At 34.5% G+C, this 21,128-nt stretch overlaps 1 protein-coding gene across 1 annotated transcript in view; it reads right to left on the reverse strand.

Moving 5' to 3' along the window:
* The window catches only part of LOC113232961 (voltage-dependent calcium channel type A subunit alpha-1), a 329,573-nt gene that overhangs the window by 43,231 nt on the left and 265,214 nt on the right, over positions 1–21,128 (reverse strand). Inside the window, exons 3-9 of the mRNA XM_026467881.1 lie at positions 12,807–12,941; positions 7,467–7,599; positions 6,555–6,694; positions 5,362–5,459; positions 4,107–4,262; positions 732–952; positions 10–113 (exon numbers count right to left, since the gene is read on the reverse strand). Of these exons, the coding sequence (XP_026323666.1) occupies positions 10–113; positions 732–952; positions 4,107–4,262; positions 5,362–5,459; positions 6,555–6,694; positions 7,467–7,599; positions 12,807–12,941 (987 nt within the window). The remainder of the gene's footprint in view (positions 1–9; positions 114–731; positions 953–4,106; positions 4,263–5,361; positions 5,460–6,554; positions 6,695–7,466; positions 7,600–12,806; positions 12,942–21,128) is intronic.

The raw sequence follows: 21,128 nt of genomic DNA on the forward strand, positions 1-21,128 counted from the left end.
TGTACTCACCCGCTAAGAACACCGAGAACTAAATTGAGCATAAAGAATGAACCCAATACTATGAGAGGCACAAAGTAAACCCAGTTGAACGCACTACCTAACGCGTCATTCGTCTGGAACAAACAATTGTTTATATTAATATAATCTTTTATCCTTTTATGTATATTGTACAATCTTATATCATAAATTGTAATTTTGTATTTTGTTCCTAATAGTACAGAATGTTGTAATCGCACATCGCAGATATGATATTTTGCGAATCTGGTGTTTAGCGGATATGGTGTTTTAAGAATGTAATATCTTGAGAATGTGGTATCTTGCGAAAATGATATTTTGTGAACGTGTTGTCTTGCGAATATCATGTTTTACGAACATGATATTTAAAGAAAATGATATTCATCGACAAAGGCTCACAAACATTTTTCTAATTTGTGTCACAAACGAAATGCGCTGTAAATGGGTAAAGAATACAGAAACAAAAGACGATTGCATTTAGTTCGTTTTTTAAGTATTTTCAACCAGTTTACATTAGTGATCGAACTTCTTGGTGCTACATTTTTAAAAAAAATTTCTGTTAGTAATTAGCATAGATAATATATTAAATAAAAATAGGTGAGTCGTTCCTACGATTACAGTGAAATCTTTTTAATTTTTTTATTACTCTAGTTTTTCTATATTCTTTGATAATTTAAAGGTAATCATTTTTATAGTTATTAAAAGTGTTTATATACCCAATAGAGAATGGCAGTCCAGCCCTCCATGGTGATGCACTGGAAGACGGTAAGCATGGCGAAGCCGATGTTATCGAAGGACGTGATGCCTCTGTTTGGCCCCTCCCACTTCTCCAAGCACGTGCTTTCCTCATATTTGCAGACTTTTGCTCCGAACGGCGCTAACGTCTCGTTGTCTGCATTACAAGGCGTGGCAACTTCGCCCTCTGGACTTATTTCACCTGTTGGAATTACGTTTTTATTGAATTTTAAAAACAAACAGTAAAGGCAACAATACATAGTTTAACAGCTTCGCCATTTTTTTGAAAGATTATGTCATTGTGATTACGTCATTAGCGTAAATACACAAAATTCGTAACAGTAAAGGTACGAGTAAAAAATAGAATTGTGTTATGTTAAACCTGTTGAAATTTTTCAAAGACTTAAAATATTTTGATACAAATGACCCAATGAAAATTAAAACTTCTAGTTTCTTACAATTATTAATACAAAGATGGAACACTAAGGAAAAATTCCTTCTTTTTTCTTTCTTTGGCATACCATCTAACACGGTTTGCTAGAGGACGCTGGTTCGTATCCAGCCGGATCGAAGGATTTTTTTCTTAGCGATTTAATATAAATAGTATTAATAATTACACAAAAACAATAATATCATGATGAAACATAGTGATATTCAATAAAAGATTGAAACTTCTTTAAATTCTCATTATCTTAGTATATCGTTTTGGGAAATCAATAACAAGTAAGACGTAAGAACATATCAGATCACATAAACAAGAAGACGGATCTAGAATGTGTCAGATAGTACAACAAAAACTTAAAAGTTTAAAACCCGAACTCAAAGTAATGCTTACATTACTGTTTGGCGGTAGAAACAGGCAAGGTGGCAGTACTTCCCTGGACGAACGCTTTCACAAGGAGTTCTACTGCCATTAAAATTATATAATGTTTCTTGTGACTGTGATAATAATTAACTGTAATACAAATTCTGTAAAATACGCCAAGAAGATTGTCACGTAGTATAAATGAGAACAAGTAGGGCAACTCCTGCCGTGTTCGGAGGTGTAGGGTTGTTACTTTATTATATATTTGATTCATAATTTGAAAAAATTATAGTGTTCATCGTAGTATTCTCGTGTTATATTGAATTAACCTTTATTACATGCAGTAGGTACTTACTTACGTATTGATATTTTTATACCAACATCGCGGATTGGTGTCTTAATTATGGAGTATGATTATGAAATAGAAGTAAAATGTTGAGCAATTCTGAATTTGAGACACTGTTATTGAAACTACCACTATAATAATATATGTATAATAATAACATATTTATTCAGATAATAAATAATAACAATAAACACGTCTACTATTTGCTGTCATTTTTTAAACATCGAGCGATCGCTTCAATTCTATTATAAATGGTGCATGTGACGACTCGCGCTATGCAACGTTAGCGCACAGCGAGATTATGCGGATGTGTGCATTTGCACTATTATTTATTATTATTATTTACTATTATTTATTATATATTATTTATTGTTATAAATATAAAAATACACGAGACTTAACTTGCACGTTGTAGATAAAAAAAATGCAAACATATTTTACGAAACGTGGTTTTAATGAGTGTTTTTACTTTATAATCAAAACTTGCATAGCTATAATTTAAGTTTTTCAAGCTTTTTTGTATGTACTTCCGCTAATGGCAAAATTAAACCCAGGAATATTTCAGCAGAAAACACCTACTTACATTTGTTCATAAATTTAGGTAAATTTATTACGTTTTGTAAAAAGTCATGGAACAAAGTTGTTGGCTTCTGATGTTAGTAATATTGTCCTGCGAGGTTGTTAGTATTTTACAAATAACTATGTGTAAACAAATAGTGAACAAATATAGATTAAAATTATAAATATAATTTGATAGAAATCTCCTAAAGGCCACACTTTCACCTTACCTATTTCTGCCCCCAAGCAGTAATGTCAGCATTATTGCGCTCCGGTTTTGAAGGATGAGGATGCTGGTAAAATTACAGACAAATTGGACTTGTCAACTTATGTCTCAGAGTGATGGGTGCAGTGTCAGTGCTCCTCGGATCTTTATGATTCTGAGTAGCACTGCAACTGTTATGGACAGGCGTGTCGCTTACCATCAGGCGCACGATTTATTCGTCCTATCACTTGGTATTGTAAAAAAAAAATATTAAGGTCACGAGAGAAACTATTACCACGCAAATGAACAAAGTACTTACGTAATTCAATAAATCAATTAGATAAAGTAATTTTTCAAATACTATATATGAAACTACAATTTTTAGTTGAAGTTTGCTTACCTATAAACATTGCAAAATACGAACCAGAATCGTCTGTGGAAAATGTATCCATGGCTGTTTATTATTAATTAGTTCGTTAATTTAAAGTTTAGTGCTGGCTGATAAAATGTGGTAATGGCAAACGAAGTTGTAGTACAGTTTCATCTATATCAACATTATTTATAGGTATCTGATGCAGTGGTGGTGTCTTTATCGTCTTCCGATGAAACTTAAAACTTTTCAAACTAACTTTGTTCCAATAGTTTCGTTAAGGAAATTGGTTCGTTCCCTGTTCACAATTAATGTTGTTACTTTGTATACTTGTCGGTTTTGAATTTTCAGAACGTGTATTTGAAATTAAAGTTCTTTGGTTCTTATGGCAATATGCACGATCAGGAGGAAACAAGATGAGGAGTTAACAGGTTAGCGTAGGATGTACGTGACGAGAAGAATGAAATGTGACGAGAAGAGTGTTAGATATGAATATCGAGGGATAAAAGGGGAGAGAAAGGCCAAAGAAAAGGTCGGTACAACATGGAAGAAAAATACATGTTTTGCCGACCCCACCTAGCGTGAAATAAGGACAGGAAGAAGGAGATTGCTATATGCACGATCAGCAGAAACACGGTTAACGATGGCTTGTTACGTTTTTGTCGCCTATACGCACTGACTTACAAATAAACTATACGTGATATTTAATCTCGTCTCGTAATATCTGTGACTGCGTTGATTCTGCCTGTGGTTTATTTTTATCCAGAAAGCAATCTTGCACAGCTACTACTATTATGATAGTGAGGTTATGCCCCTAAAATAGACTTTTAAAGGCGCTATTGACATTTTATGAAATGTGTAATTTGGTACCGTAGTTTTAGAAAAAAAACTTACTAATTTAAAATTGCTCCAGTTAGATAACTGGATAAGGCCACGTTGAAGCAACATACGCTGGTTCGTACCCAGTCGGACCAAAGGCATGTTTGTTCCCCTTACAAAACCAATATGGCGGGCCGGTATTGTACGTAAATACCTACGTCGTGATATTCAATAAAAATAAAATATTACTTACTAATATCTTCTAAACTATAACAAGTCTTATGCAGCGCCCCGGAATAGAACTCCAGGCCGATAATGGCGAAGATGACAATCGCGAAAAGCACCAGGAGGCCGATCTGCAGCAGTGGCGCCATCGCCTTGATTATGGACTTCAGGACCACCTGCAGGCCTACATCACAAAATTGTTTGTAATATAGTAACTGGCAAAGAAATCGAAAATATTCGTGTCTGTAAGTAGCTTTATCTTTACCCTTTGCAGGTTATTAAAGGATTTGTTATTTATAGATACGAAATAGAGCTATTTATTTCAATAAAGAAAAGCTACTATTAAATATGTGCCGAATATATTCGATTTCTAAAAACTAACAGCTGAGGAAGAATTAAGTGCTCTTGAAAATTCGAATGCAACGTCTATACATCTTATTACTTTTATTTTTAACAGATTCAAATCTTCGAAAAACGTTACATCTGAGTGCAGATGATTACACAATGACAGCGTTTATTTCATCAATTATTGACCATTACCAATTGAGTGTCATTTTACTTAACGTTTATATATAATACTTAATACACACACACTTAATACTGACATTGTACAATCTTAACACAAAAGGTAAAGGTAAGGGTGTTAGACGAATTGACAGATTAAATTGTTTTGATACAAGGTTGGTATTATAGTTACATAAACTAATTATAATGAAACTTTGACTGCATTTTTAGGATGTTTTAATCATCGCAAAAGAGGTTTGGGGCATTAAAATTAATTATGTACATAGTTATGACAAAGAAAAAAAATGACAGACAAAAATCTAGGAACAAGAACAACAATATGAATGATAAACTTGACAAAGTCAATGAACATGGACAGGAAAGAGTCGTGCAACATTACGAGTGCTACGTGAAATTTGCTGTTGTATAATTTTATTCCATTGAACATTATATGTATTAAAACTCTATATCAAAAACGAAATTATGAAATAAAGTGAACAAAAACTTCTAATAAACCGATTTTTTTTTGGTATGTTAATGTTAAAATGTTCAAAACTTTTAATTTATATTTTGATAATAAATCTGCCGTGTGTGGTATTAAATACAAAAGACATCAATATATTTATAATAATAATAAGTGATGTAATTGCAGCAGATAACTTTATAAAACTAGAGACATCTCCGAACTCTGCTCTTCTGCACTGAGATTTAAGAATAAATCTAAACAACAGCGTCTATTCTAATGAGCTATAGCTAAACTAGAATGTTCTAGAACTCACTAGGAACGCCCGATACTAATTTAAGGGGCCTCAGCACCCTAATGGCACGCAAGGTCCTGAAGTCGACGTCGGGCGCGACCGGCAGCTGCGTGATGATACTGCCAAACACACGACAATCGATACTATCTTCGACTAGCTGCTAGCTTGCTGCTACAAAGAATGTGCTTGCTCAACACGCTAGACACTGGATCCGATAAAAGAAGAAACGAGACTTTTTGTTCTCGTAAGATTTAAGCGATCTTTTTTGTTATTTAAATTCGCGAAATATTGAAAAAGCACAATCTCGATTACATAAAATATGACAAATGAACCACTAGCTCCATCGCTACGATCGACGGTCTAAATATTCATGTAAATGTCTAACAAAGTTATTCACTCACTTAAACTAACCACACGTTATAATTACGTTGTTTAATCTAAAGAATACGATATTTATTCACACCTAAGTCATTATTTACTAATTGCTTACGAATTACCAGTTTTAAATTTGTCATACCTACACATTACATAAATATTAGCAAATATTTTACTATTATGCAACACGTAGCCGAAATTCAAACATTAAAGAACATTTTCAATAATTATAACAAAATTAATTAATAATTGTAAACAACAATATTGTTCTAGCATGAAATTTTAAACGCTACGTTTTTAAAACTATTGAAGGACTATTATTGAAAACTAGCGTTCGAGAAAAATCTACATTTGAAATTTGAATTTGAAATTCTAGCGAATAACGTTCTATACAACATAAGGTAGATATTATGTGAACTGTTCGCCAATTACTGTGAATTACTTGGTATCCGCGAGACGAGCTTGAGCGGTCGCAGCACTCTGAAGGAGCGCAGCATTCGCAGGTCAACATCCACGTTGTATTCGGCGAATATCGTCATCGACCTAGTTTTTGTCATCGGATATACAATAACATTCAACAAAATCCGTTTTCTCACACCTACATCTATCACCAATTGGGCCGAATTGGTCTTTATCTTTGTGAAGCGATTTTTTTAATTTGTTTTGGAATGAACTACAATTTTCTCGTACTTCAAACGTGGTGGCAATTGTTTTACTCAAAAACATTAATTATAAAAAGTTTGTTGTGTAAAAAACCAATATTATCTAGAAAACCGCCACAAAGTTTGAAAAATCATTTCTAATATTAAGCATTAGCAAAAAATTCAAAAACAACTTACCCAGTTACAACAACGAAAAAATCCATGATGTTCCAAACGTTCCTAAGATACGATCCCCTGTGTAAAACAAAACCTAAGGCTAATATTTTCAACGAGGCTTCTACACAAAATATTCCTAAAAAGTACGCCTCGGTCGCTTCCTGTAACAAAGGAAATAAATTGATTCAAAAGTTGTTCAAAAAGAGTTCTAGATCAAAACAGAATACAGATTAATTCATGAAAAACGCCCAGAATTAGTGAACTAAGTGTCGTACCTATTTCATCATGATAATGTCAAATAAGCTGGCAAAATCTTTTGCCAACGTAATGTTAATTTAAAATTTTTTAAATACCTGAATAAGAGTATTATTTATTAGCCTATTTTACAATTTTGTGATATGAAATATATATGTACACTTCACATTAATTTAAATTAAAAAAATACATGAATAGACTGCTTTGACGAATGGCAGATTACACTTGCCACCGTAAAAAAGGTTTAACCGACTTCAAAGAAAGGAGGGTCTTAATTCGACTATTTTTTGTATCGCGCTGTGTATACACACAACGCGGTTACTCCGACAATTGTGACTAGATTTGGATGATTCTTTTTTTGTTGAAAATGGGGTACCTCAGTAGAATGGGACCATTCAAATTTGTAGAAAATATTCCACCTTTAGGTGGCAAATTAGGGGATCAATCCGATTTATTGGATTTCATTCACTTTCCGTTAACCGATTTCAATAAAATTTGGTAAATAGATCTAATTTCACCAACTTTTGAGGTTCAAAATTCAAAAAATTATAACTTTTAAAAAAGTTATTATTTTTAACAATTTTTAATAGTGCAGTGACTATTATTAATATAAATAGAATTGCACTCAATATTTGCCTAATTATGAAATAAGCTAAGTAATGTAAAGAATGTATTTACCAGATTCTGTGCTAAGATGGTCTTGTCGCCGTTGGGCAAATGCTCCTCCAGCGCCAGCACCACGCAGTTGGCGATGATGGTAAGCAGCACCGCGTACTCGAAGGGCGGCCACTCGATGATAAACTTTGTATACCTGAAATTCACAACAGTTGCGTTTCAATTTTGTATATTATATAGTTTTACTAATACATATACATTTACTCATGCTTATTATCATTAGTTGCCTCCGTGGCCGAACGTTTACCATGCCGAACTGCCACACAGAGGTCACAGGTTTGATTCCTGAGCCAGGAGAAATATTTGAACGGCCTACATTTATTTATCTCGTGAGTTTGGATATAATTTGTGGTCGTCTTTGAATGTGTGTTAATTGTATACTATTAAACTGAAAATTACATGTCACATTGATAAATTCACCAATATTTCCATTAGAAAAATACAGATTTCTCAGAAAAACAGCACTATATGAACCGCGTATTACTTTGTTCGTTTGTTCGTTAACATACAATTCTTTTCTCATTATAATAAATTGCTTCCTTTCTACAATACTTCATGCTCAGTCTGCAAGCTCATCGAAGCACATAATAAGATTGAAAATGAACGCTTATGCTCAAGTAGGTAATTATTCCATCGCAACTCAATTTAGTGCATCTCTCGCTTCGAGTTTATTGAATTACAAACGACTATTATCTACCAATTTGAAACACATATGATGTGATAAATTCATGGAGTAGACATTAACTTAATAGAAAATTGCCTCAACTAAGACACTTGTGACGATGCTCGGACCTCCTTCATCGTCATCCCACCTTTTTATCACACATTTTACTGATTCTTGGCTTGTTTTTAAAATTTTTAATTAAAAAAAAAATCTTTTTCTTCCACTATTCTTACGTTGGTTCGTTCGATCCGTCATTACTCCCATCAAAATTCTCGAAGCGAGAAGATGTGCTTATTAATCATCATGTAAAGCTCAACTTCACGTAATTTAACTGTTTTTAAAGCATTGGATATACAGGACAGCACTGCCACACTGAGGGTAAGTACCTTAAATACTGTACATAGAAAAATTTATTGAAGGAAGACTTCATTTTGATTTTAAAAACAATTCGAACTACATTCAAAGATTTTTTAATTATCGCCTATCTGAATCGGGAATCGAAACCGCCAAATGTGAAAAAAACATCTGTAATTTTACTTTACTGATCGAAAGCCTCAATCATAAGGATTGTTTTCTCGTAACTAAAATAGTATCTTAAAGAAAAGGAAGACCATGGAATTTCTTGTTTTTCGCATTTGGCGTGCAACCTTTGAATGCAGTTCGAATTGTTTTTAAAATCAAAATGAAGTGTTCTCTCAGTAAAATTTTCTATTTCAGGTACTTTCCTTCAGTGTGGCATAGTCACGGAACGCCCTGTATTTACGTATAAATATTTCCATTCCCTTTTCTTTCCCTTTCATTTTCTACTTCTTGTAAATTTATGTGGACCGAGCCCTTCTTTTAGTTTCACTAAGGTTAAGCCACACACTGTCTAATAAATAAACATATTCAAGTACATATTTAGTAGTGATTAGACATGTCATACATACTGAATGGATCAGAATGTTGGGCGATGAAAAGGAAAAAAAAAATCGAAATGTGCATGCAGCGGAAATGCGCATGTTGAGAAGATTGCGTGTAGTGACGAGAAGGGATAAGATAAGGAATGAGTACATCAGGGGAAGTTTGAAAGCGGCGCCAGAGACGGAAAAGATGAGGAGTAATAGGTTAGCGTTGGTATGGACATATAATGCGGAGGGAAGAATGTCATGTGACGAGAAGAGTTTAAGGTATGAATGTAGATGAATATAAGGGGAAAGGAAGGCCAAAGAAAAGATGGATGGATTGTGTTAAAGATGACATGGGTAAGAAAGGTGTGAGTATAGATGACGGCTGATAGGGGGAAGTGGAAGAAAAGTAAGTCATGTTGTGCCGACTCTACCTAGCGTGGGATAAGGACAGGAAGAAGATGTACATATTTCGTAGGAGTAGAGCTCCTTGTGAAAGAGTGCGTCCAGGGAAGTACTGCAAATTTATCTATTTCTGCCGCGAAACGTAAAAAGTCACACAGAAATCACATACGAGGTAATCACCCTAAGACGACGATAATAGATTGTTGCAAACGTAGTTTACTTGACAATATAAAAGTCTAATAAGAATTCACAAATTCCGTCCAATATCGAATGTTTTGTGGATATGACATTTACAAACGTTGGTAAGTAACATCTCTTTGAAGACATGGTATGGTAATGCGGTGCACTTGTTAATATCCTTCTGTGTCGTCCCATATACATAAATTGCATAAATTAGACAACGTTGTGGCATTGTTCCGTGATGTCACGGAATTATAATTCAATGCGCTTTTTTTAAAAATTGACAGTTAAAGATTTATGGCATATCTTTTGGTTTAAAATTACCAAAAGCCAAAACTTCCGTATTTCAGTTTTATCGAATTTGACGGTTGCATTGTTACCAGTTTGTTATACTTGTATAATTTAAATGTGTTTTTAAACATTATACAGGGTGTTAGCACCCTTATAGGCTAATTACTTACCTCCCCATAATCATTTTTAGAGACAACTGGAATCGAAAACGAATTAAGAAAATAAGTTAATCACTAAACACAGTAATAACAGTAGCACAAAGTGATTTAAACCTTTTAACTATCACTGGCCACTTTAAGTTTGGACAGAATTCGTTTTCTTTTTGTACGGGAAAGTAAAATAAAAAATAAATAAAAAATAAAAAAGTAAATTCTTAAATGACATAAATGGTATTTGTGATATTAATTGAGCCATCTGATTCAAATAGACCACTTTAAACCAACATACCTAATTTGTTAACACTGTATAATATGTATTTATTGCCATAATATTATAATTTCGCAATTATATATTAAAAATATACCTTAGACATTAAATCTAAGGTTCAGTTCAAGTTACGCAGACATGATATATTTGAATAATTTGACTTGAAGATATGTAAATGTCGGTAATCGAACATGGTTATCGTGCTTAATTAATTAATTAATAATTTACCTTAGCTGTTTACCATTATGATCATCATTTCAATCAGCCAAAAGACGTCCATTGTTGAACATAGGCCTCCCTCAAAGAATGTCACAACGACCTGTCCTGCACCGCTTGCATCCAGCAGATACCCGCAGTCTTCACCAGATCATCAGTCCACCTTGTGGGTGATCTGCCCACACTGGTCTTCCGGTATGCGGTGGCCACTCGAGAACTCTTCAGCCCCATCGACCATCTGTTCTGCGAGCAATGTGCTCTGCCCATTGCCACTTAAGTTTTGCAATTCTTAGGGCTTTGTCGGTAACTCTGGTTCCCTTGCGGATATCCTCAATACTGATTCGATCTCACAACGAAACTCCGAGCATAGCCCTTTCCATTGCCCTTTGAGTGATCTTGAGCCTTCATATGAGGCCCACAGTGAGCAGCCACGTCTCAATGCCGTAAATCATCACTGGCAACACACACTAGTCGAAGACTTTTGCCTTGAGACACTGTGATATTTTGGACAAGAAGATATGGCGTACTTTATTAAAAACGCTGCCCAGCCGAGTCGTATTTGACGATTGATCTCTTTTTTCGAAGTTGGACCTACCTAACAGGATAATTTATCCCAGGTATCGTCAAATAAAAAAAGGTAATCGTCAACAACTTCGAGTGTAAACATCAAGTGACGGGACGAACAAGTCGTGCACCTGATGTTAAGCTACACGCCTGTCCATAACAGTTACAGTGTCACTGAGAGCTTTACATTGCAAAGATCTGAGGGGCACTACCACTGCGCCCATCACTATAAGACATAAGTTGACAAGTCCCCATGTGCATGTAATTTCACCAGCACCCTTCAAAACCGGAACACAGTAATGCTGAGATTACTGCTAGGCGGCAGAAATAGGTAAGGTGGCAGTGTTACCATGGACGAACTCTTTCACAAGGAGCTCTACTACTACTTGTTGTGACCACGCCCGCATATGTTTTTGAAGTATTAAATCTCTCCGCTAAGGAGAGGGTAGAGGCCATAGAGACCATGCTGCCCCAATGCAGGTTAAAAACAAGACACACTTTCACTGGTATTGCAAAGTATGCGGGGTACACCTAGTATACAATGATATAATATACCAATTTCCTGCTTACCATGTGTGTGAAATAAGTTTTAACAAACACATAAGAAAGCCCAGCACCTGTTCCAAAATGCACAGGGCCAAACAAGGTGCCACTTAAATATGTATGCAGAGAGCAATAGTTAAGCTTCCCGCAAATGAGTCCGGGAGAATTCGCTTGAGTTACTCAACATTGACGGAAAAATATTACTGCATACGAACGTAAATCTTATTCCATTTGTACAAAGTCTGTTTTCGAATCTTAGGATAATCGAAATGTAGGAATAAATTAGAACTTTATGAGTTAATGATAGCATATTACAATAACATTAGATATGAAAGTACGGGTTGAGATTTTTCCACAAAGCCAAAATTACTTTTTTGCAGTTAGTGTAACTTCGTACGACGTAATCAAAGTAGAATATGGTTACTGTATCTATCTGTATGCAGATCGTAGAATTTGCCAGTTATAATCCTGTTTTATAAACAAATCAAAATAGTATGGACACTAGAGATGAGAAGAGAACAATTGGATTGCCTGCAATTTGCTGTCGGTCTTTAGCATTTTCAGGCATAATAGGTGAAGCATATAATATCGCTTAAAACATTTCATATATCCAAAATATTCCTTAGGTTCTTTATTAAACTATGATTTTAAGCGAAAAATTATTGTAAAAGTTTGGAAAGTTCGATTGCATGCTTAGACTGTAGACCTTTTTTTTAGAAATAGAAAAAATGTAAACTAAGAAGTAGTGAACATAAACTTTTCTTCAGTCAACAAATTGCAGTAAAGGAACATTTCATGAGAATTGATGAAAAATGATAATATTAATACATATTATTGTCATATATAATTATTTTATAAAAAGTTTCCGTTTAGTATTTATAACCTCTGTCTCTGTAAGTTTTTTTACATTGCAATTTTTTACAATAAAAAAGTAGGTATTTAAAGATGGAAAGTTTTCACTAAATTTTTAGTGTTTACGAGTAAAACAAATGCGATAATCACAAAATTTTGTAAACATGTTTGAGAATTTCGTTTCACGGTATTTATTAAATTGCTTACAAAATAACAGAATGAAATGGCGCTTGATAAAAGAACTAAAATTTCCTTTTGTCGAATGCTAAAAAAGAACGAAGTATAATAGGTTAGCTTAATGTTGACGGTACTTACTTCCGTACAGGATTTTCTTCGGCGAATATAAAGAGCGAGTTCGGCCCCGGAGTAGCGGGCTGGTGCGCGCCGCCCATGGTATCAGCTGGCGCCCCGCGAGCCTGCGCGCCCGCCGCCTCCTGCGCTGCCGCCAACCTGAAATACCAGAGAAACCGTAATTTAGTAAATAATAAGGCCACATCTGCAAAACCACAACTTTTCAGGACAGAGGCTTAAACATTCTATGAACGAAATTAATCGTTAATTTTTTTATACTTAAGTAGAAGATGTATCAAAAATTTCACAATACAGTATTTGTTTTATGTAGTTCGTACTATTTCAGTGACTTTCATGTGATAAAAACACTTTTGACGTATGATCACATGTGGCTTTATCATGAGAACGATATGTAGTAACTACTCTTTGTTACATGCAGCACCGCAATTTAAATTTGATATATTCTACAGGATATATCACGGAGAGTATGCGATGGAATTGCACGACTACACAAAAAAATTCAATAATACATTTGATCAAAAAGCGACATCTGCGTTAGTTGAGGCATCTCTCAAGATACCGGCTGCGGTGAGAAGGTTTTTGAAAAATCTCTCATTAGATATCACTAGCGGTAACGAATGCTGAAAGCCAGTACAAAGATTTATAAGAAAAACATATAGGAGAATTTCGACAGATTGGTAAATTGACCTGTGGCTCAGTTGGCAAGAGCAATGCTGCGGTGCAGCATGCTTGTGGGTTCAAGTCTCACCAGGTCGAAGAAATTTTTCTGTGTTCGATCTTTGTATTAATAACCATTAAGTATTATAATTATTTTTATATTTATTATTTTTATATGTATTATATTTGATTTTTTAAATCCATATTTCCGAAGGTTTAAACAGTGTGGAACAAATAACGATACCTGATGTTTAACTCTACATGGTGCATGGGCATTACCAAGTGCCCTGTTTTAAGAGGCGAAATACCCGACGTTCCGATTACAGACACACGGACCTTGTGAGCTTCATATCAGGTGACGGGCTCAGTGGCAGTGTCCCTCAGTTCTTTGCGATTTAAATCTCTAAACGGCAATACAACTGTTATGGGTAGACGTATTACTTACCAACAGACACATGTTATTCGTCCGTGATCGATATCATACACATACGTAATACTGCACATACGACGACGAGACGTGGACGCTCACACAGAAGGCTGTGTACAGAATGAGAGTCGCACAAAGATCCATGGAGGGAGTCATGCTCGGCGTCAAACTTCTAGACCGAGTTCCGAATTCCGAAATCCGTAGACTAACTAAGGTCCACGAGATAGGAGATCGAATAACGCGTTTAAAGTGGAGTTGGGCGAGATTTGTTGCTAGACGTGGTGAACACAGGTGGAGTAAGGCCATAACCGAATGGTGCCCGAGAAATGGATATAGAAACGTGAGACGTCCTATAGCGCGATGGGTGTACGACATTGTCAAAGTTGCCGGCAGTAGATGGGTGAGATTAGCACAGGATCGTGGTGGATGGCATAAACTACGGGAGGACTATACCCAGCGGTGTGCGAAGACGGGCTATGGATGATGATACATAAGTTCTGATGTAAAGAAAATAGCTGAAAATTAACAATATTGTTTACACTGTACAACAATATTTTAGGAAGTTGCATAGAAGCTCAGCGTTACACATATTATCGTAGTAGAAAGGAACACCCACATCCTCGGGATAGCACGACTTAAGTACGATAATGACCCATATCGCGCGAAGCAGGAAGGCTGATACAGTATATGACGATGTACGCCGTCATAGCACCCGTATATTTCTTTTTACATAGGGATGTAAACAGACCCTATGAATATGATATTTTGAAGAAGTTCTACACGGAGGATAAACATTTTATGTAACTATGTTCTTATAACAAACATTGAAACAAATAATACTTGAAGAATAACAACTATCGACTACCGTGTAAAGAACGATGTCATTATATTGCAGTGAAAAAAACAAACAAAATGAAAATAGTCTTTGTAATAATCGGACGTAGTTGTGTAAAACTGATCCAAACCATTAATCACCTCTTTAAAATACATTTATGTACATTTTTGCTAAATAAAAAAAAACAGGTTTTCCTTGTCTTTTTCTGTTTCGTATTTATTGTATCACCGAGTGACGGTACGAACAAGTCATTACAATGTGCCTGGTAATAAGCGACACGCCTGTCCATAGCGGTTGCAGTAACGCTCAGAACTTTAAATAGCAAAGATCTGAGGGGCACTGCACTGCACCCATCACTCTGAGACATAAGTTGACAAGTCACATGTGCCTGTAATTTCACCAGCACCCTTACCCTTCAAAATCGTAACCCAGTAATGTTCACATTTCTGCATGAGGGGAGCAATAGAAAAGGTGGCATTACGTCTCAGGACGTGCTCTTTCACAAGGAGCTCAATTGCTACTTAAAAACTTTTTTCAGCGCATATTGTTATACAAAACTAAAATAAACCTTTGGTGGCTTTAAAATAATTTTTGTTAAAAAAACTTTCTTTCGAATTCCAGCCCAATTAATAACAGTTGTCATGAGTTAGCTTACAACATTTTACAAAGAATTGGGTGTAATTTTATCAACGCTAAATGATTATGTGAAATGATCAAATGTGAACCGATAGCACGTCAAAAACATTGAATTCATTCGGAGCCAATGCTCACGGCGTGAAGTAATAAACATAAATGTGTTTTATCCATGCAAGGGAAAGTGAAAGCTCAGGCGGGGGAACACCATCAATTTAACCTTAATGCCGCCACAAAATACGTAAAACTATTAGTGTTAGGTTCTTCCAGTTTGTGGCTTGGTAGTCTTTTTATTCTAAAACAAGCTTTAGTCATTGTAGAAAACGAACGTGGTTTTTCCGGAATCAAAACTGGTGTTCTTTACAAGGCAACCTAATACTAGCTGGTGCCCGCGACTTATTTTGCTTAGAATAAGTACTTCCACTAGCCTATTGCACTGTATAAATTTTCAGCGTTTTATTGGTTGTCCATCTATACCTAGTTTCATCTCCTATTTCAACCTCTCAGGATTTATTTTTGTGACAAAAAGTAGCCTATTACCAAATCTGTACCAAAATTAGTCAATATTGGTTCAGCGGTTTAGATGTAAAAACGTAACAAAGTTACTTTCGCATTTATAATATTAGTTTGGATTGACCTTCAAGGATCAATTTACATTGGCGCGGACCTTAATGGGAGCGAATTTTTATAACCATAGCATAATATACTTTTTGTCAGTTGTGTAACGTACAAACTAGATACGAGCTAAAAAAAAGATAGGTCGCGTTCCTTCCGGAAAATTTTCGCGTAGTGTCGGGAATTCCCGTAATTACCGTACCTAGGTTGTGGCGACCTTTGGGGGAAGAGACGTCTTTCGGTTGAAATGATGAATTCGTTTGTAAGTTTGGCAATTCACATAAAGTTCATTATGCTATGTACAATTTCGTCACAAACAATCGCTTTCATTTGTATATTTACGTATTTATTGCAGCTAGAATATTTATAATTGTCTTGGTTTCGTTACTTAGAAATATTTAAATAATTTAAATAAGTATAAATAAAATGCTTGTTTACTTATTGGAAAAGGTTAAGGTTGTTTCTATAAAACGGCAATTAATCGATGCGGTTCAATATTTTCTTGAAGAGGGTTAAAAATAGCCAATAACTGAGTCAGGTTAATATGTACAACGAGTTAGCGATACCGGTATAGGTACTTAGATTGAATTGTCATTCAAAATGTGGGTCAGTGCCTTGGTATCACGTGACCGACTAGGGTAAGGCTGGCACATTCGCAAGTTGCATATAAACTACAGAATAGCTGTTAATGATTTATAAAGACTATATAAATCCAGGAATATTTAATAAACGTAACAGCGACAACTTACGTTTTACGAAATTTAATCATTAATTTATTAGACGTATAAAGTAATAAAATATATACTTTAGTGATAGCAAAGTTTATAACATCTTTATAACACGAATGTAAATATTTTATTAGAGATTCAAAATGAAGAAATAATATCTAAAATTAAATACAGTTGGCTAACCGGACAAATGATAGGCTGGTGTTATTTAGGTTCTGTTTTTCCAGTGATACGGTTTCTACTAAACATCTGTTAAAAGTTTGACTATTTCTACTATCTAAAAAACATTGTCTATGCTACCAGTTTGAGTCTCGAAATGACACAATTATATAGCGTCAGTCTTTCATGACATGAAATAAACTACATAAGAACGACGCTTGTCGATTTTTCCATCAAAACAAGGAACGTTACTAATATATGAGCTGACTGTAGGAGAGACGATAAAACACAAAAAAAGAATAAAGAAGTGACTGTATGGTTAAACCTTTGCCTATCCAAATAAACGGGTGGAAATTTATTAAAAAAAATTACGCAGTCAGGTTGCGGTAGAGAAAGACGAGAAGTGAACAGCTAAAAATTTTCAACATGAAATAATAACTTTACTACCGCTCCACTATCACAAAAGTGAGGCTCATCTCAAGATGAAATTTTATTACATAACCCCAATTCCGCACGGCTCATAAAAACTCCCATGGAAAATCCCTAGTGGATAAATGTGGGACAAATGCATGGGAAAAAACCTCTAACCCAGTTGCGATGACATAACGTAATGGAGCAGCTACGGTACGAGTGTAACGAAGGTTCGTTATACAAGCGAGCATGTTGATTAGGAAAACAATTACACTTTATTATGTAGAGAGTATTTGGAAAGTTATGTTTATATAGTGGTGTTAATTAAGATTTAATGAACGGTTACGTAGGCCAGTCCTACGAGAAATATGGATATCAATTAAATTTCAACAATAGTAAAGGCTTCTTGGATTTAAAAAAAAATCGGTATTTGGGTAAATACATAATCTATAAGCAGACAAGTTCGAATAGTATACTTCGAGTTCTTGGGGTACATATTGGTGATGAAACTATTTATTCAGATTTAAATCGCGTATATTTGTTTTCTCAAACAAATTTTGCATCGGTTACGTCTAACTACGATTAGGTCCGAAAAAATAATTTCCTTTTAAATATATTTATTTCATAAATAAGTAAATTATAACTATATTATAACGCAAACAGTCATAGCCCCGCGACATGGACACACACATAGACAACCACAAATTAAACCCAAGCTCACGAGAGAAATAGATAAATAAATAGTAGGCTGTACAATCTTTCTATATAATCTCAAAATATAATCTTTATTTAATTAAACGATAAAGCCAGAGGACAGTCTGAGATGATGAGTGGCGTGTCTTTAAACACGGTTCTGGCAGAATACCAGTGTCGTGAGAAACTGCGGCATTTATGCGCCTTTTCACTGCCATGATTTCCAAAACTATTTACTGTAATTAGTTATATGTGTAGTTATACGTTCCTTTTGTTATAAAAATTTGTTATTTTATGTTGTTCAATATAATAATAATTGGTTTAGGATTCTATGTAAATATGCTGTCATGGAAGTGAATAAAGTTTTTATCTACCTATCTACAAGTATTTCTCCCGGCCCGGGAGTCAAACTCGGGACCTCTGCGTGGTAGTCGAGCATGCTAACCGTTATGCTTCAAGTCGTCAAATGAAAAAAAAACAGATTCCCCTGTAAAAAACGAGAACGTGACTGTAAAAATCTGTAAAAAACGTGCATTTATTCACTATTTAATGCATTACTCTATTCAAATAAAATATTGTTAGAACAAAATGTTTGTCAACCCTATTTGAAAACGAGGGGGAGTGAAACCGGTGCATTAGATTAATTAAATACTGAGTTTGGGACCGATAGTCTGCGTGTTTGTGTATAAAGGTACGGTATGCGCCCCACGGGACTCGGTTAGGCCGAATCGAAAACATTATCCTTAATACTTTACGGTCTGCAGGCAGGTTTTAGCCTTTCAAAGCGAGTTTGTGATAAATTTTATTGGCATTAGTGATATTTTAATCATTCTACGTACAATCAAGGAAACATTATGCTTGAAGCTTTGGACTTTGGACCGTTGTCTTCACGGCATAGTGTTGAATTTTAATCTTAAGTGTGTATCAACTTCAAATGGCTTTGATTGATTCCGCATAACAGTGTGTTGAATCAATCACTTGAAAATATATATTGGTGATATACACCGATTACTATTTACATTATTTGCTTTACATTTTATACTTTTACTTTATATATATATATAATAATGTATATATATATATATATAGTATTTAGAATTAGGTATTTATGCTCAGTCAGGGCCATTTCAGCATAAACTGCAGTCATAGATACATTAAAATCACGGAAGACTTATGTGGTCTGTGATTAAAATTTTACCAGTTCGTATTTGTTTGTTTTTCTCACAGTAAGGTAAATGTCCCAGTGGTTGACGCTTTTAGAGGGAAAATCACGTATTTTGCCAAAAAGTACTTAATTATCAGTCATACTGACTACCTACGTATGTTAACATATTAAACGGTTTGTCATTTATCTTCCAGGAACCATAAAATTTAAAATAATCATAGGCATTATTAATATATTCCAGTTTTCTGCTACCTCTAAAATTGTACCAGTGTATGATAGCCAAAATTTCTAATGTGATCTATAGTTGAGTATGGCACAGTGCGATCGGAGTACCAGTATTTGACAGGACGTTATGTTAAGATTTCATAGTTATTTAAACGCATTAATCACTTGATAACAATAAATTTAATAAATAAGAAAAACCATAATCAATCGAGATGCTTTTATTAAAATTAATAAATATTTACTTATCTTTGTAGTCAAGGTAAGTAAGTGCGTGGAAAAACCACATAAAATAGAAATATAAAATAGAAAATACACGGATGTAATACTGTATAGTTATATTAAAGGAGCCAAAACAATGCGTACTTCATCTACAATCTCATCTGTGCAAAATTTCAAATAAAAATGAGTTACTAAAACGTTGATATAAATTTAATGAAATTTTAAGTTAGTAAAATTTTATACAGTAAAATCCCATATTTTCTCGCAGCTGCTGCAATAGGCATTCATCTTGATATTTCGTCTACCGCCTTCAATACGTCATCATCAGAATAAGGCGACAGTCTTAGTGGCATTTTTTCATTGAACAATACCCGTAACCAATATTTCACACTAGTTACGCCCTAGTGTTTGACACCTCAATATACAACTGTCAGTTATTGGGTCCCCATAGTAAAACAGTCTTTGACACCCATGTCAAACACTGCTCAAACTACCCATAGAAACTTGTCACTAACAGAGTAATCCAAACTTATATTCTCCGTCCTTACCAAATGGTCGAAATTAAGTTTTAAAAAATATTCATATATACGAGTGCTTGACATGAGTGTCAACTACTAGTAAACATTTTTTCATTGTTTAACATGCCTCTAAAATAAAATATAAACGACATACATCAACAAATACACACAAAATTAATTGTTTTTACTGTTATCTTATGGTTTCAATAAACACTTACCGGTAATTAATAATATTCCGCCTGATAAATTCACTTGAACTACTCAAAGTCTTAACGATTTCTATAACAAGAGCGACGCACTCCGATCACCTGCTCGCAAAGACTTTCGCCATCTTTAAAAATTATTGAGTGAATCGATGAAAGCTTTGAAATTAAATTCATGCATGTCGTTACTAGTACATTTAACACGGTTTTGGAGTAATAACAATAATTGTTTTCTTATTTTGTGAAAAAAAATGCAAAAGTGTCATATATTGGACAGTGTCAACCACTGGGACATTTACCTTATTTGTTTTTCTCGCAGTATGTGTTTTATATAAATGTGTATACAATTAATAATGAATGTTCTATGTGCTTTTATGTTATACTTTGTGGAGTGATTGTAGATGTTTTGTATCTGTTTGTATTTGTGCTGAATAAATGTGTTATCTATCTATCTACTATACTGTGTCAAAATACGATTCTTAAAAATTTTCACGATAGAAAAAAAAACACAAATTTACCTCGAAATTTTAAAAGAAAACCGTTATATTAAATAGGTACTTTACACATACCAATGATTTTTATGAACTAAGTAGAACACGTATTACATAGTATACGATATACATTTTTCAAAGGGGCATTGATTTCGTTTGTAAAAAAATTAATTCTGAAATAAAGCTAGTCTCCCTGCCCCTCGACACAAGCAAAATGAACCGTATTAGTACGGGCAACATTTTAATTTGAGCTGAGGTAGGACGGACTCTTAAGTATCAAATGAAGTTCTCTTGACCCTGCGATTGCGTTATGTCGCTCCGTGTACTATGAGTATATTGCATGTCA

The sequence above is a fragment of the Hyposmocoma kahamanoa genome, unplaced genomic scaffold, assembly GCF_003589595.1.
Source record: "Hyposmocoma kahamanoa isolate Upper Pololo Valley unplaced genomic scaffold, ASM358959v1 78, whole genome shotgun sequence".
In the NCBI taxonomy this organism is placed as follows: Eukaryota; Metazoa; Arthropoda; class Insecta; order Lepidoptera; family Cosmopterigidae; genus Hyposmocoma; species Hyposmocoma kahamanoa.